Source organism: Dermacentor variabilis, chromosome 2, assembly GCF_050947875.1.
Source record: "Dermacentor variabilis isolate Ectoservices chromosome 2, ASM5094787v1, whole genome shotgun sequence".
In the NCBI taxonomy this organism is placed as follows: Eukaryota; Metazoa; Arthropoda; class Arachnida; order Ixodida; family Ixodidae; genus Dermacentor; species Dermacentor variabilis.
Genome location: NC_134569.1, coordinates 267,042,275 through 267,058,134, shown reverse-complemented (window position 1 = coordinate 267,058,134; position 15,860 = coordinate 267,042,275). Strand labels below are relative to the sequence as shown.

Genomic DNA, 15,860 nt, shown 5'->3' with positions numbered 1-15,860 from the left:
TTTCAGCATATCACTGAGAGTGCAATTAAATTGTTCAGTTAGCCCATTCGTTTTGAGGATGGTATGTGGATGTCATGCGATGAACGATGTTGCACTGAACTTGCTGCGCAAGGCTTGAATGGCAGCAGCCAGGAAAGCATGTCCTCTGTCACTCAAGAGTTCACGGGGATGCATAACATGAAAAATGCAACATCTCTCGCTGTGGACAAAGCTGCAGTCTCCGCATAATTTGCGAGGTGGTCCACGCCGACAATTATCCACTTATTCTCAGAAATGGTAAAGGGAAGCGGGTCGTATAAGTTGATATCGATGCAGTCAAATCGTTGGGCCGAGCAAGAGAGACGAAAAGCGCCGCCGAAAGGCAGTGCAAGCACATATGTACTTCCACACCAAATGTATACATTCACATTCCACACCAGTAGTATTGCCGATGCAGGTGGTTGTAGGTCTTGAGAACACCAGCATGAGCGCTTTGAGCGTCGGTATGGAAAGCAGCGCAGATTTCCGTTCGCATGTGACAGGGTACCACCAGCAGCCACCTCCGGCCATCAGATGCGTAATGTCACCTATAGAGGAGATCGTCTCGATTACTGAAATGGACAGCTTGACGAAAGAGTTCTTGAAGCTGGTTAAGCTGATGGATCAGTTAGAAAGTTAAGGAGTTGACAAATTCATGCATTCTTGCATTGCTCCGACGACATGTCTGCAAAGTTAATAGGCAACAAGGGAGCTGAAGAAGCCAACAGAGAAGCTGTGTCAGATGTTAGCAGTGAGCGGGACAGCGCATTGGCGTCCGAGTGTTTGCAGCTGGAACAGTACACGACCTAAACGTCGTATTCTTGTAGGCGAAGAGCCAAATGACCGAGAAGTCCCAAGGGATCTTTCAGCGATGAGAGCCAGCACAGAGCATGATACTCCACTACTACATTGAAAGAGCGGCCATAAAGGTACGGACCAAAGCCAAAGCACAAATGATGGTGAGGCACTCTTTCTCAGGGACGGAATAATTGCACTGCTTTCTTGAAGGTTCGACTGCCGTATGCAATGACAGTCTTGGTATCCTGCTTTTTTTTTGAGGCAATACTGCACCAAGGCCGACACCACTTGTGTCAATATGGACCTCTGTGGGCGCATTGGGGTCAAAGTGATGAAGTGACCGCAACGTTGGTAAGCACCGTAGCATCAGGAAGGACTTGTCGTACGCTCACGACCAAGCAGACAGGCCGCTACATGTCAGAAGGTTGGTAAGAAGCAAGATGATTGAAGCAAAGTTGCGCACAAATCGATGAAAATACGAGCAGAGCACAATGAAATTTGGAAGCATTTTCATGGAACTGGGCTTGGGATATTCGGCTACGGCACAGAGCTTCGTGGGGTCCAAAAGAACGCCCTCCTTGCAGACGACGTGACCCAGTATCGCAAGCTGGCGTGCAACGAAATGGCACTCCTTTATGTTCAGTTGAAGGCTAGCAGAGGTGAGGCACAGGAGAATGGCGCGAAGACGAACAAGGCGAGTTGGAAAATCTCGAGAAAGAAACGATGATGCCTTCAAGGTAGCAAAGACAGGTATTCCACTTGCAGCCACGAAGGACGTTACCCATCAGCCATTCGAAAGTAGCTGGGGCGTTGCACAATCCAAACGGCATGACATTAAACTCACAGTCCGTCAGGAGTGACAAAAGCAGTCTTCAGTCGGTCAAGGTCGGCCATTGGAACTTGCAAATAACCCGAGCGTACATCCAAAGACGAGAAATATTCTGCTCCTCTCTCCTCCTTGCAAACAATCGAGACCATCAATGTGCCGTTCTGCCGTTGAAACTATACGCTCACTGGCATAAGGGCGCATGACAACCTTCACCTATGTCACCTATGTAGCCCAACGTGGTGCGCGACATTTGTACGACCCAAAGATGGTTGAGCACAATTGGAGGAGGAGCGGAAGGATCGAAGGGCCAGGAGTTCGCTACGATGTGTTGACAATAGATCGGTGAAAATAGAAGGGCGGAAACTGCCTGGAGCTGAAGGTTTGGGAACAGGTGTAGTCATAGCATTCAGTTAAAGATTGGGTTGGTCTTCAGCAAACTCCAGAGAGCGCAGGAGGTCAATATCTTGTATATGGCCTAAAGATTCCCTACGAAGTAAAGTAACAGATTGACTGATTGATGTTTGAGGTTTAAGGGCGCAAAGGCCAGGTATGGCCAAAGAGCGCCATGCTAGTATTAATGTTTTCGTAGTGGTCTGATGGGTTCTGTGAATTTAATGATGTGGCTATAAAGGGGCCTAAAAGAGCTGATATAAATTGCATAAAATTACACGTAATAAAATTATGGCAATGATTAATGACGTGTACTCTGATCACTAAACGCATTAAGAAAGAATGATGCAATACATAAAATTTGGGAAATGCTGAAATTGCCCAGAGCACTACTGCCTTGCCAGAGCCCTTGAAACACAAGGGCCTAGAAGCATGTGCTATATGAAACAATATATCACAGCAGCATCCTCTGAAGAGAGGAGGCGCTATAAACGTATGGGGCTAATAACATGTACCGTATAACGCGGAATATAGGTTGAGGCAGAATATAGGTCGACCCCCTTACATTGACGCAAAGAAGTCAACACAAAAATTATAAGGCACACAACTTCGTTTTATTTAGTGGTGCCACCAGACTCGTCACCTGCTCATTCGTTTGAGCTGTCTTTGAGCTGTATTTGTTTCACTGGCTGTGTCCCACAACATGTCATCCTCGGTGCCATCCAAGGAGTTGCTAGTGCAACACTTCTTGAATGGCCGCACCACCATATCGTTGGGCAGCGAGCGCCAAGCCTGCGACACCCATGTGGCCACAGTGGCGAGGCGGCCTGCGCAGCCGGCCGGTTGGGGTCGTTGGGTTGTCACTGGCCATCCACTGATTATATTGTTCACGGACACGGTCCTTAAAGGGCTTGTTGAGCATGACGTCCAGTGGCTGAAGTGTTAACGTCATGCCTCCTGAAATTACGGCGAGTTCCGTCCTCCCGTCGTGGAGTGCCTGCTTCACACCTGCGGTCAAGTGCCTGTGAAAGTACACGCGAGCAGCACCGTGAAGCGCGAATGCTCGTTCCCCGTAGAAAAACTTGACTTCTTCTGCGCCGCGTTCGCACACTGTGGTGGGCGACGGCATGTCGAATCACACCGGCGTTTCATCAGCGTTGCCTATCTGTCCCAACATGTAGCCATTCTGCTACCGGAAACAGATAACATAGCGCTGGAATTCAACCAGGTTGTCCACGTATGCCTCTGGCTGCTTCTGGCAGATTGATGTGCACCGTCGAAGTGCGAATCTCTTGCATCGCATGAGGCGATGAACCCAATAAATGGAGCCCTTGAATTGTTCCTTGGGCAGTCCGGATTCTCGGGCGATCTCAATAGCTTTGATGCGGATGAGTTCTGTCACTGGCAAAGCTCTGGTACGATGCTCATGGACGAAACCCGCCACCTTGCCTTCGAGCTCCGAGTGCACCGCGTGGCACCCGCAAAAGGACGTCTTCCGCGCGTTGCAGGCAAACAGCTTGACTTTCTGCGTTTGCCAGTACCGGACGCTTAAATGCCGCGGTGAACTGACGTCGAGTACTCGTACTCATTTTGCGGGTTGTCGGGAAATTAGCAACGCCAGGAAAGATCGCTGCACAAAAAGGGAAGATGGCGTCAGTGCAACTGCATAGGCGCGTTAACATTGGGTCGCGTCGGTCACAAAGGAGGCGATAACGACGCGGATGCCGAAAGGTCTGCGCTCCTCCATGTTGCCAGACGACTATTCATGTTGTGCCAAGGGCCCTTATATAAGTCGAGGGGTGAACTAGTAATGTTCTTTTTTTGGAAAAAACCTCTATCTATATTCTGCACTATATGGTAACACATCTTTCAGGAAACCTAGGACTGCATTGCTGTCAAAGAGCGATTCTGCACCAAGCAACATTCCAGGATGAAGAGGAATGTGCTGCCGGTATGCTAAGGGAAAATGTTTCTTTCAGATTCGGCTTCCCGACACTCCAGGAGGACGTGGAGGACGGTCAGCCTCTCCCCGCATCTACCACAGGTCGGAGGCTCATTTCCAGTGAGTGAAAAGTTATGGGTGCCAAATGTGTGTCCTATTTTTAGACAACAGTATCACATCTGTTCGGCATGATTGTTGCAGAAGGCCAGAAACCTAATTGTGGCTTTATTACGTGCAGCTTATTTGTTTCCACATCCCAGAAGTGTTGCCAGTAGTTTCACAGTTTCCTTCGTAAGAAGGGCTTCAAATCTGACAGGGACTGCAGCGTTAGAATTAACAGCGGGCGATGCAATCGATGTGGCCATCTGGTCGGCTAGAACGTTTCCCTCGATGCCCCTGTGTCCAGGCACCCAGCATATGATCACATGTTGGTTAGATATATATGCTTTGCACAGTGCGGAGTAGAGTTCATTAAATACTGGATTTTTGTGATTACAGAAAGACATCAAGGCCTTCACAACACTGAGGGAGTCCGTATATATAACTGTTTTCTGGAGTTGTGATTTATTTATATGCTTCACAGCCGACAATAGTGCATAGGCCTTAGCCGTAAAGATGCTAGTTTCTGGATGCAGTACATCGGATTCCAAGAAGGATGGGCCGACGGCTGCATAGGACATTCAGTCTTGTGACTTCGATGCTTCGTGCAGGAGTGCTTGTACTGGAGTTCCAGGAAATGCATATGGATTTCAATCTCTGGAGCGTGTTTTGTAACTTGCATGAAAGATATATCGCATTGCATCAGCTGCCACTCCCAAGGAGGTAGCAGCTTAGCTGGAGGCATTAAGCATGTTTGAGGAGTGGGACATCCATTTCAGCGCTAAGCTCCCTCACACGCAGCGAAATAGGCTGTCTTACAGAGGGAAGATTACAAAAAGTAGCATATGTCATATCGTTAACGGTATTAAAACACAAATGTTGAGGATTAGAGCGAACTTTAAGAAAATATGTTTGGCTGATGTATGTTCTCTGCAGATGGAGTGACCGCTCATTTGATTCTACATATAAACTTTCAATGGGACTTGTTCTGTAGGTGCCAGTGGCCAGGCGGATTCCTAGATGGTGGACCGGATCTAGCATCTTTAGTGCGCTCGGGGCGGCAGAATGATAAATCCCAGCACCATAGTCCGATCGTGGTCGAATGAGCCTCTTGTACAGATTCAAACATTTTCTGTCGCTGCCCCATGTTGTATGGGACAAAATTTTCAGTAAGTTCATTGTGTTTAAGCATTTCACTTTGAGATACTTTATGTGTGGAATAAATGTTAGTTTAGAGTCAAGTATGATGCCTCAGAACTTGTGCTTTGATTGCAGGGATTTGCTGACCAGACATGTTGATATGGGGATCTGCAATGAGCCCATTGGTTTGTTTGTGATAAGCACACAAGAACTTTTGTTGGGGTTCACTTTAAATCCGTTTTCGTCTGCCCATTTGGACACTTTGTCCAAGCCCTGTTGTACTTGCCTCTCACAGACTGCAAGGTTGCAGGATCTGAAACCTATTTGTATATCATCTACGTAAACAGAATAAAAAAGGGCTGGCAGTAATGAAGCCCGAAGTGTACTTTACGATAAAGAGCGTGCAGCTAAGCACACCTCCTTGCGGTACACCAGTTTCTTGTATAAAAGGACGCGAAAATACAGTGCCGATTTTCATGCGAAAGGTACGTTTGGATAAATAGCTTTTTAGTATGGTTAGCATATTTCCACGAACGCCAATTCCCGACAGGTCTTGCAAGATCCCGTATCGCCATGTTGTGTCATACGCCTTCTCCGTATCGAGGAATATCGATAAGAACTGTTTATGTACGAATGCATTGTGGATATTTCCTTCAATGTGTACAAGATGATCAGTCGTGGACCGCTCTTTTCTGAAGCCACACTGATAGGGGTCAAGCATATTGTTCAGCTCAAGGAAATTTATTAGTCAACGATTAATCGTTTTTTCAAATAGCTTACATAGACAACTTGTAAGAGCTATTGGGCGATAACTTGCCGCCAAGGAAGGGTCATTACCCAGCTTCAAGACGGGAACAATAGCTTCCTTCCGTGAGGATGGGAGGTATCCGGCAGCCCAGATAGAGTTGAAAAGTGCCAGAAGTGTCATCTGTGCGTCTGTGTAAGTTCTTCATCATGTCATACATGATTCCATCAGCTCTCGGTGCAGAGCTCCTACATGTGCTCAATGCAGCTTTAAGCTTGGCAATATTAAAAGGATGGTTACGACGCTTATATGGTTCATCCGGACGGCATTTATGATTCAGTGTCTTAAGTTAAGCTAATTGTTCATATTTGAGGAAGTGTAATGTGTGGAGCTTGATACATGTTCAAAGTGTTCACCCAGAGCGTTGGCCTGATCTTCCAAGGTAGTCCCTTGGTCGTCCACTAAGGGCAAAGGGTGGATTTGTTGCCCCTTTATCTTTCTTACACAGTTCCATGCTTTGAACTCTTGAGTGTAGGAAGTGATGCCCGAGAGAAACTTCTCCCAGCTAGCCCTCCTTGCCTGTCTTCGCGTGCTCCTGCGATTTTGCCAGTTTAAATTCTATGAGGTTTTCTGCAATCGGGGAGCGACGCAGCAGACCCAACGCTTTGTTTCTTTCATGCCAGTCTGCACTGTTCATTCCACCAGGGAACCAGTCTTTTACATGAGAGTCCTTGTGTTTGTGGAATGAATTCCTCTGCTGCATCGAGTATAACACAAGTAAGATACGCTACTGCTTCATCTATGCTAAAATCGGTGATAACATGTCGTGATAAGCAAGTTGATTCCTTAAAATCCCATTCAGCGGAGGCTAGTTTCCACCGGGGGGATATGTGGGGGACATTCATGTTGACGTATTGAATTATTGAGGTCAGGAGCATCAGCTTTTATAAGCAAGTCATTGAAGGTTCCAGAGTAATCGCTAGCGCCCACTTGTCTTCCAGAAAGTACTACACAATTCACGCCGCGCATACCATCAGCTTACGCAAGGTTCGGTGACAACAGACAATGTATAGAACCATGAATAACATTTGAGAAACTTCTGATGCATGTAGACGCGTGCTGTGCCAAGCGATAACTTAACATTTGTTAGCCAGTGAAAAGCGGTCACCCGAGAAAGATCAAAAAGGTCAATCAAAAATCTGCTTTCTAATTTCAATAATGCATCTTTCCGGAAAAAGACTACTATCATGTGCTCACACTCAGCCGCGGCCACACTGCTTATCGGTGTCACAGCCATCGGGTCTCACTAATTTCAAGTAGTTTTAAACACTGAACTAGCCTCGAAATAAGTGAAACTTAAGACCAAACCACACGTGCGCTTGCTAGTGTGCGCTCACTAATGGCAACTCCTAACTAGAATCCTTCGCGGACTTTGCTTCGTACTGAAGTCTGTTCTTGTACCCCTAAAAAGCTTGGTGCACTATGCAGGAGAGTAAATCAAGAACAAAGCATAACAGAGCCCTGCTCTTACAAGCACTTTTATCATCTTGTGGACTGTTTCGCCCGGGTTGTCTACGAAATTCTGCTCACACATTCGCTGTGACATCGGTTAAGCAAGAAGGTTTTTCAATGACTGCTTAATTGAAAATAGAGCTTCGCATCCTGCTACCCATTTTCAGATGTGTGGTTGCACCATCATCTATGAAGAAAGCAAAATAGCTAACTACCCTGAGCGAACAGTGCAGACACGAGAATTTTGAAGCCTTCAGCACCTTTACACATGGGGACAGTTCTCTGTCAGCTGTCCATGTAAACAAACTCAATAGAATATCTGTCGTGCCAACTGCTTTTCAAGCGAAGCTTGTATTGCCTCACTCACATTGGCGTCGGTGTTGCCGTACGAAAAAAACTCAAGCCGTGCAAAAATAAAGATTCCTTGTTAGGCTGGAGATTCGAATCACCAACCTCTGGGTTGCGAGACCACCACACTAACCGATTCAGCCACTGTCAGTTTATCATGCAGGATTTTATATGCACGAAGTAGACTCATCGCAAGGTGCTAGCCAATCACAGGCATCCCCTCTCTAGAGGAGGGAAAGGGTGAGATTGTGTGTTCGCTCGCCTCATGCCCACCATTTCCCGCCAGTTCAGGTCCGGCAGATGGGGAGGCCCTGTTTGGTTCGTTCTGCCGAAGAGAAGGCTGCTTTGAAGAAACGGCAGCGGGAGCGTGCCACGTGTTCAACCACAGAACAGGCGGCGTTTCATGAACTTGGTCGAGAAAGGGCTGGTTGTCGACGTGCCGACCTCGCCGCGAGGGAACACGAAGCCGAGGTGTTACGACAACGAAGAGCCGCAGATCTCGAGCTTTGCTTGCACCACTGTTCCCGGTAGGGGAGGGTTATTTTTTTCCTTTTAATATCTACCTTCATCTACCACTTGTAGAAATAAAACACTTGGTTATAGCCAGCACTCTGTCCCATGGTTCTCCTGCTGCGTCTCCTGTCTCCTAAACTTTGTTTAGAACATGTACCAGCCAGCCGAAATGAACACTGTAGAGATTAATAGTTAAGCATGTTTTACAACTAAATGTTGAGGTATAAAATGCCTATATTAACACATTCTTGTGGAGAAATGTGCAGAACACAACTACTGCTAACGAAGGGCCTCAAATTTCGACTGAGGTGTCATCTTTTCCCAGAGGTGCTGGCCTCTGAACAAACTCAATCTGCCCTTAAACGGAGAAGACCCAGTGCCTCAACAGCCTTGAGGCACCAAGCATGCTTTAAGGTGAGCAGACAAATGAAACTGACAGGCAAACATTTTTTAACTGCATGAACTAACGACCATAGAGAAAGCATGAAACAAGGTAAGGCACAGACTTGCAACAAACTTTTATTCCGCATAGACCACATAATTACATCCCAAAAATACACCACTCCACGTGGGCAGCAAAAACATCATCAAAAACATCTTTCTGTTCATGCAACCCTAACCACGCTCTTCCATAAACCTTATCTCACTGCTGTGCAGATAAATTGAGGTATTGATGACAATTACACCCCTTCTTTATCTGCACAACAGTGAGATGAGGTTTATTGACGAGCATAGTTAGCTTGCATGAACAGAAAGTTTGAGATTGTTTTTTGCCACGCATACCTGCACTGGTGGGGAGCAAAGGTGCCGCACTTTATTTTTTTTGCAGCCAAGGCATTCCGGCTGAAATCAAGAGCATATGCCAACATGCGCATGTTTGACCAATCGAATGTATTAAACTAATTACAGGGGCGGTATTAGGTAATGCTATTCAAATTAGTCTTTCTTCTAATCCAACATTAGCCCTCTGTGGCAAGTCAATTGATGGGGGTTCAGCCTATATAGGCAGGTCCCACACCTATATGGGTGGAGACAGCAATTTGGCCCTATCACAGAGTGCTAATTGTAGATTTGGAATAAAAATAGATTGGAATAGTTTTACGTAATACCGGCCTAGGTAATGGAGCTGTGCTTCATTATATCTTAATTTTTTGCTGATGCCGTGGTCTCCAAACTTGCTTGCGACAGTACTTTCATGTAGTCTGTGGAATAAAAGCTAGTTGCAAGTCCACATCTGTCCTTGTTCCATGCTCTGAGGTCATTAGTTCACAGTTAAAAAATGTTTGCCAAGGTGCACCAACTTGGCCAACAAGTGCTAAACTACGAAACGGACAGGCGCTAGCTTCTAACCAAACTGAAATTGACTAGCAGTATGTACCCCAAGCATACATTCCCAACTCTGCCTTGGAGCAAAATCTTGCTTGCAATAGGATGTAACAATAGGATTTGTGATTACAAGAAACCACGCACTCTGTTTTCTTTCCACTACCTTGTTTCACACTTATCACGATAAGCTTTCCATTTATGGTTAGCACTGCCTGACCAGTGTGCTTCAATAATAATGGTGCAAACTGCACGCTTAAATCCTCATGCTTGCATGCAACTGAATTAGTTTGGGGAATAAGCAACCGTGTTGCTCATATCATGAGAAGCCAACAAATAAAGACACCAAGGAAAACATAGGGGAAATTGCTTGCACTACCTAACTGAATTAAAGAAATCAAATTGATGGCAATGGAAGTGGAAGAAAAAACAATTTGCCACAGGTGATCTCACGTCTTCACATTACGCGTGCGATTGCAGTCATTCTTGCCGTGCTATAGTGTAACAAAGGCACGTCAATGGGCAATTGAAGACTTGTTGGGGTTGCACAATGATGGTGAATCAGGCGAGTGGGAATTTGTGATGGCAGTGAACGGCAAAACGAGGGCAAATAAAGAAAAAGACTAGTTCAAGCACAGAGGTACATCCCATTGGTCCAGCTGTGCCTGCCGATGTAGAGCAGTCAATCCCCACTATCCTCAGGCACAGACAGACCAATGCACAAAAAGCGTTTTGAATTGGAAAAAATTAAGGCATATTTGACAAGGACGTGAAAGGGAAGAAACGGGGTTGACCGATGGGCCCGACTTTTATTAATCATCATGAGAAGCCAACAAACCAAGGACAATATAGGGGAAATTACTTGTACTTACTAAGTGAATTAAAGAAATGATAAATTAATGGCAATGAAAGTGGCTGAAAAGCAACTTGCCACAGGTGGGGAAGTATCCCATGCCTTTGCATTACACACGCGATGGTCCTGACAAGGGAGGCAATATAGCTCCTCGACTGTAAGTAACTTCTGTGCAAGCTTTCATTTAACTGGCCCGCACTGTTGAGTCACCGGCTTTTTTTGTCCTTGATCATTTTATAGATGTCAAGATGGGCTTCCTGGCTGCATTTTCATGGGATGACAAGGAAAGGTTGGCACTTCAAAATAAGGAATATGCTTCGGCAACAGTAAAGCTTCCAGCATGATGAAACTTGCGACAAAGACAGCATTAATTTTGACAGCATTCGGTCTAGCCAGTTGGTCATTGTATATACCTAGCATACTCGTGCTCCAAATATACCCGCTGGTCCCGTAACAATCTGCGAAACTTAAACGCTAGGTGTGACCACGCTCAATCGTACACGCTCGGCGCATTACAATGTGCTCTCAAGGAAGCTGCCAAAGTAACACTAAAATGAAACAAGCTGTGTTGCAACGGTTAAGTTTTGGAAACGCAGATTTGCCAGTTATTTGTGATTGACACTGCACCAACGAAATGCTAATGAAATTCCTAGAGGCGTTGCCTTAAGCGATAATTAACCACTCTGTGGAAACGAGCTGAACGACCGTCGAGCTTCCAAGACGACGCGATGACAACGCGAAGTAACCTAGCAGGATAGCCATGTGTGAACGCATCTAACGCACGCTGCCTCCACAGGAATGGGGGCGGCACACGCCGATAGCCGCCGCCACGTGAGCGACACTCGGATACCGCCCGCCCTGATCGCGATAGCTTGGAACAGAGAAGTGCGAGCAGTAAAACCAAGCTTGGTGGCGGCACCGACGCGAGCGTAGGCATCACGATGCGGTAGAAAGAATGAAAGCACTACGCACGCGTTGCCGATTCGTCGTGACCGACTCTCGAAAGACGGCCACCAATGAACGCCCCTCGAGCAGGGGTTCTGCACGGAGGCGGAATAAAACGCGCGCGCGCCGCTTTCACGCGTCGGCCAAAGTGCGCATTGTTTGTCACGCGCAAGTTGGCGCCTGCGGTCTGCACGGGGACGTCAGCCGCTGGCTATGACTTGCCCTTGTCGCATGACGCATCCGTCTGATTAGGGATACGACGGCGGCCTTCACACCACGCCAAATACTCGCCATTTATACAGCGGCGCATTATGGGCAGGGGCAAATAGACGTCGCCCGACATTGAGACTTGTAAACGGACGTGTTGTGAAAACTCACTCTGCTGAGCAAAATTGAGCCGAGCTCACCTGAAACAATTGCGAGGCAGGCAGCAAAGGCGACCGTCCACTTCATGGTAATTCTTCAAGTACACCGCTCGAATGTATCAGCAGCTCGGGACTATGCTATCGACAACGCTACTACAGCGGACTGCAGACTTTTGCAACTGGTGTTACAAGCGCGCACTGCGACCCTGCTTGCTGCTGCTGCTAGCGAACATATGATCGCTGCTCTTCCCTTGGCTGTTCTATCATACCCCCCTTAGGCCAGCGCCTTCGGTGGTAGCTACAGTGCACTAGAAAATATTGGGTAGTGGAAGAAGCGGCGGTCCGGGCGCGAGGCATATTGTGCAGAAGCTCACCAGATGGCGCGAGCTCTCACTTCCCGAGCACCGGCTGAGGGAGTATGCGGCAGAACGCAGCAAGCGAGTGCGGCGGCACAGAGTTTCAGAATGCTGCGTTCATTTTTCCTCATGCCAAACATGTAAATATGGTTTTATGTAAGCTACCATAAGATCTGTAGCATCGGATGGCAGGGCACAGCACGTACCTGCAATGTCTGTTATAGCGATGCACGCACTTCGTGCGCCCCTCTCCTCCCTGCAGCGACAGAGTGCACTTCTAGCATTAAAATTTCACTTCTTTTTTTTACCCAGCTGCAGCAGTAACAAGTCCTGTTCATACCATAGAAAATCTATTTGTGCTGAATGCATGCATATTTATTTATTTATTTATTTATTTATTTATTTGTAGAGAACCTTACAAGGCCCCTACATGGGGATTGAGTAAGGGGGGCATAGAATCAATTAAGTACACACAATCTAGTAACAACAACAATATGAAATAATAATAAAAAGCACCAGCCAAGTGCACAGCCTAAAAGTTGAGAAACATAATAGCTACATAATGCTGTATATAAGTACAATAAAAAAGAACTCTTAGGTTTGTGACAAACGTATTATAGTGCAAGAAAAAGGTAGGAAAAATAACACAGAACAGTGAGTGTGATATCAATGGTTAACAAAGGTTAAGCGAGTTGAATGAGTGCCTGAATTTTTCACGATCAGTTTCCACAACTATGTTGTCGGGGAGGCTGTTCCAGAGCTGAATGGCACGGGGAATTGCAGACGAGTTGAATGCTTCTGTTTTACCATAGATGCGCGTAAAGCTGTCATGATTGTGTAATCTGTACGACGTGTGCGATGACGTTTCTAGGTGTAGGGAGCGTTTGTTAGTGTGGTGAGCGTATGAAATAATGACAAAAAGGCTATGTCGCGACGATTACTTAGCATCTGAAGTGAAAGGTGAATTTTTATTTGGGTTACGCTAGAACGGTAGTCCTAATTTCGGGAAATGAAACGTGCGGCTCTATTTTGGATTGATTCCAGCATGGTAATTAGGTAATTTTGGTTGGGAGACCAGAGTGGAGCGGCGAACTCAAGTCGAGGGCGAACAAATGTTTGAAATGCCAGATTGCGGATAAGTGGAGGTGAGTTCCGAACGTTACGTCGCAGGTAACCCAGTGATCGAGAAGCACTGGCACAGATGTTAGTAATGTGAGAAGTCCAGGAGAGGTTTGTTGAAAGATTTACGTCTAGATATTTAAATGATGAGGTCCGAGATAATGGGACATTTTTACTTCAGTAGAAATAGTCCAAGCTAGTGCGTTTGCGGGTGAAGAACATCACTTTACATTTTGATGAATTTAGAGTCATTAGCCAGGTGTCACACCAATTAATAATTTGGTTAAGATCATTTTGGAGGATCAGGTGGTCATCAGAGCTGTTAATAGAACGATAGACAATGCAGTCGTCAGTGAAAATGCGCATGCATGATAAGTTATTGGGTATGTCATTAATGTATATCAGAAAGAGTAAGGGACCAAGAACGCTTCCTTGTGGTACACCAGATGGAACATCTGAAAGGGGCGAGGAGAAGCTGTTAGCGAAAGTAAACTGCTGCCTGTTAGAAAGAAAATTTCGAAGCCAGGATAGAGTTAGTGAATCAAGTTTTAATGATGATAACTTCAAAAACAGGTGACAATGGGCTACGGTCAAAAGCTTTAGAAAAATCCAGAAAGATGCTGTCAGTTTGAAGGTTTGAGTTTATGTTAAAGTGTAAATCTGTCATAAATTCAAGCAATTGCGTTTCGCACGACATCCCTCCTGAAACTGCTGCATTATTCTATCATGATGATTTAAGCAAGCCATGAGCATGTGCATTTCAGAAGCATGAGCCTCCTGAAGACAGTTTATTTCAGTCACAGTATCAGTGGGTAGGGGGAGGCATTTTCAAGAAACATACTGCAACAGAAGAATTCCACGGTAGGGAGTACACAATACCATTTCACATACTTATGTACAGCGGCTCAACTTCACATATACCCGCCGTGGTTGCTCAGTGGCTATGGTGTTGGGCTGCTGAGCACGAGGTCGCGGGATCGAATCTCGGCCACGGCGGCCGCATTTCGATGGGGGCGAAATGCGAAAACACCCGTGTGCTTAGATTTAGGTGCACGTTAAAGAACCCCAGGTGGTCAAAATTTCCGGAGTCCTCCACTACGGCGTGCCTCATAATCAGAAAGTGGTTTTGGCACGTAAAACCCCAAATATTATTATTATTATTAACTTCAGATATCTTGAGGTCTCCCGACCGTTATCTTTCGAATGGTTTGAGGACTTCACAAAAAAGTGCAGCCGTGTGGTAACATGAAAAGCTACAACCTTCACCGTCAATGATTCTGCATGGCTATCCGGTCTTGGCGGTTTCTCTAAACAATACCAATAACATCCATAACACTCTCATGATGCAGCTCTTGTGTACTGAATGTACACAAGAGCTGCACCTACCTCGACCACCTCTACCTCGACCACCGCATGCAGCTCCCATTCGGTCAGGTACGTCAGAAACGAAAGAAGCTTTTCCATAGAAGCAGATTCTGGCCGTAGGGCCGCTCCCATTTTCCCATTCCTCTCCCATTGTTTCCGCCGGTCATTGTCTTTAGGCGCTCCAAAAAGAGACAACGTGCGCCCATTTACTTCCCGAAAACCCGGATACCCGCTCTTGCATCCGGGCGCATAACAATGCGTATCGCTTTTTTTCTTCTTCTCTTCCATTATCCAAAAAGCGACAACAGGGCAGCATCGAACAGAGAAACGGTCACGCTCGGCACTTTCACTAGCTTCACTTGCAAAAATGCGAAAAGCACGGTGGCTCGTAGCAACAAGAATGACGCGGTAAAGCGCACGTGGGCAACGCGAGCTCCAACCGGCACGGTCTCCTCGGGAAGAGCACACCAGCGCCCCTAGCGGGAGTCTTCGCTGTTGGCTTCACGCTGCCTGTGCGCCCAGCCCTCCGCTCTTTCCACTACCCAATACTTCTAGCTCACTGTAGTGGTAGCAAATGTTTGCGACAACTGAACTTAGTCACCCAAAAATTACGCTAGATATCCCGACATGTTTCTGTAAAACTAAAAAATGCGGGTTTACTTATATAAAATTTTAGATACATTTTTTTGTTTACTTGACCGAGGTTTGCTGAGACCGGGTCGACGGCAATGTTACTAGACTAGGTTCAGTTGTAAAAGTCTCCGTAGGCGCCGTACATTGCAGTACAGTGGCTTGAATAGGGAAGCGTGATGAACGCGCCGGCTCGCGCTTGGCGCTTTGGAAGGAAACTTCCAGGGGGCGCTGCCACACGCATACACGTCGGCAGCGACGGCGACTAGCAGCCGCAGTGCAGGGGCCCTGCGCGGAATGCGATCATCCGCGCGCGGTCAGGAATGCAATAACAAATAAGAGAGCTTCACACTACGTATATGCTCGCTCGTTCATGGCTGCAAATTGCTATATAGTAGCATAGCTCCTTACGAATCACAGGGCGCCAAGGTAACAATCCGATTGAGCGCACATCGATGGTAGAATGCACCTTGTTTTATCTGGTTATCGAACGCAAAGCAAGAAAATTCCCAGTGGTAACTCGGAAGCAAACATTTCATTTTCAACACATTGCTTGCACAAACAACTCAT

The 15,860-nt window shown here is 46.5% G+C and overlaps 1 protein-coding gene across 1 annotated transcript in view; it reads right to left on the bottom strand.

Moving 5' to 3' along the window:
• Positions 1 to 12,107, bottom strand: part of Lamp1 (lysosome-associated membrane glycoprotein 1) — a 112,326-nt gene extending 100,219 nt beyond the window's left edge. The window contains exon 1 of the mRNA XM_075682925.1: positions 11,863 to 12,107. Coding sequence (XP_075539040.1) covers positions 11,863 to 11,908 — 46 coding nt within the window. The 5' untranslated portion in view covers positions 11,909 to 12,107. The remainder of the gene's footprint in view (positions 1 to 11,862) is intronic.
• Positions 12,108 to 15,860: the final 3,753 nt, after the last annotated feature.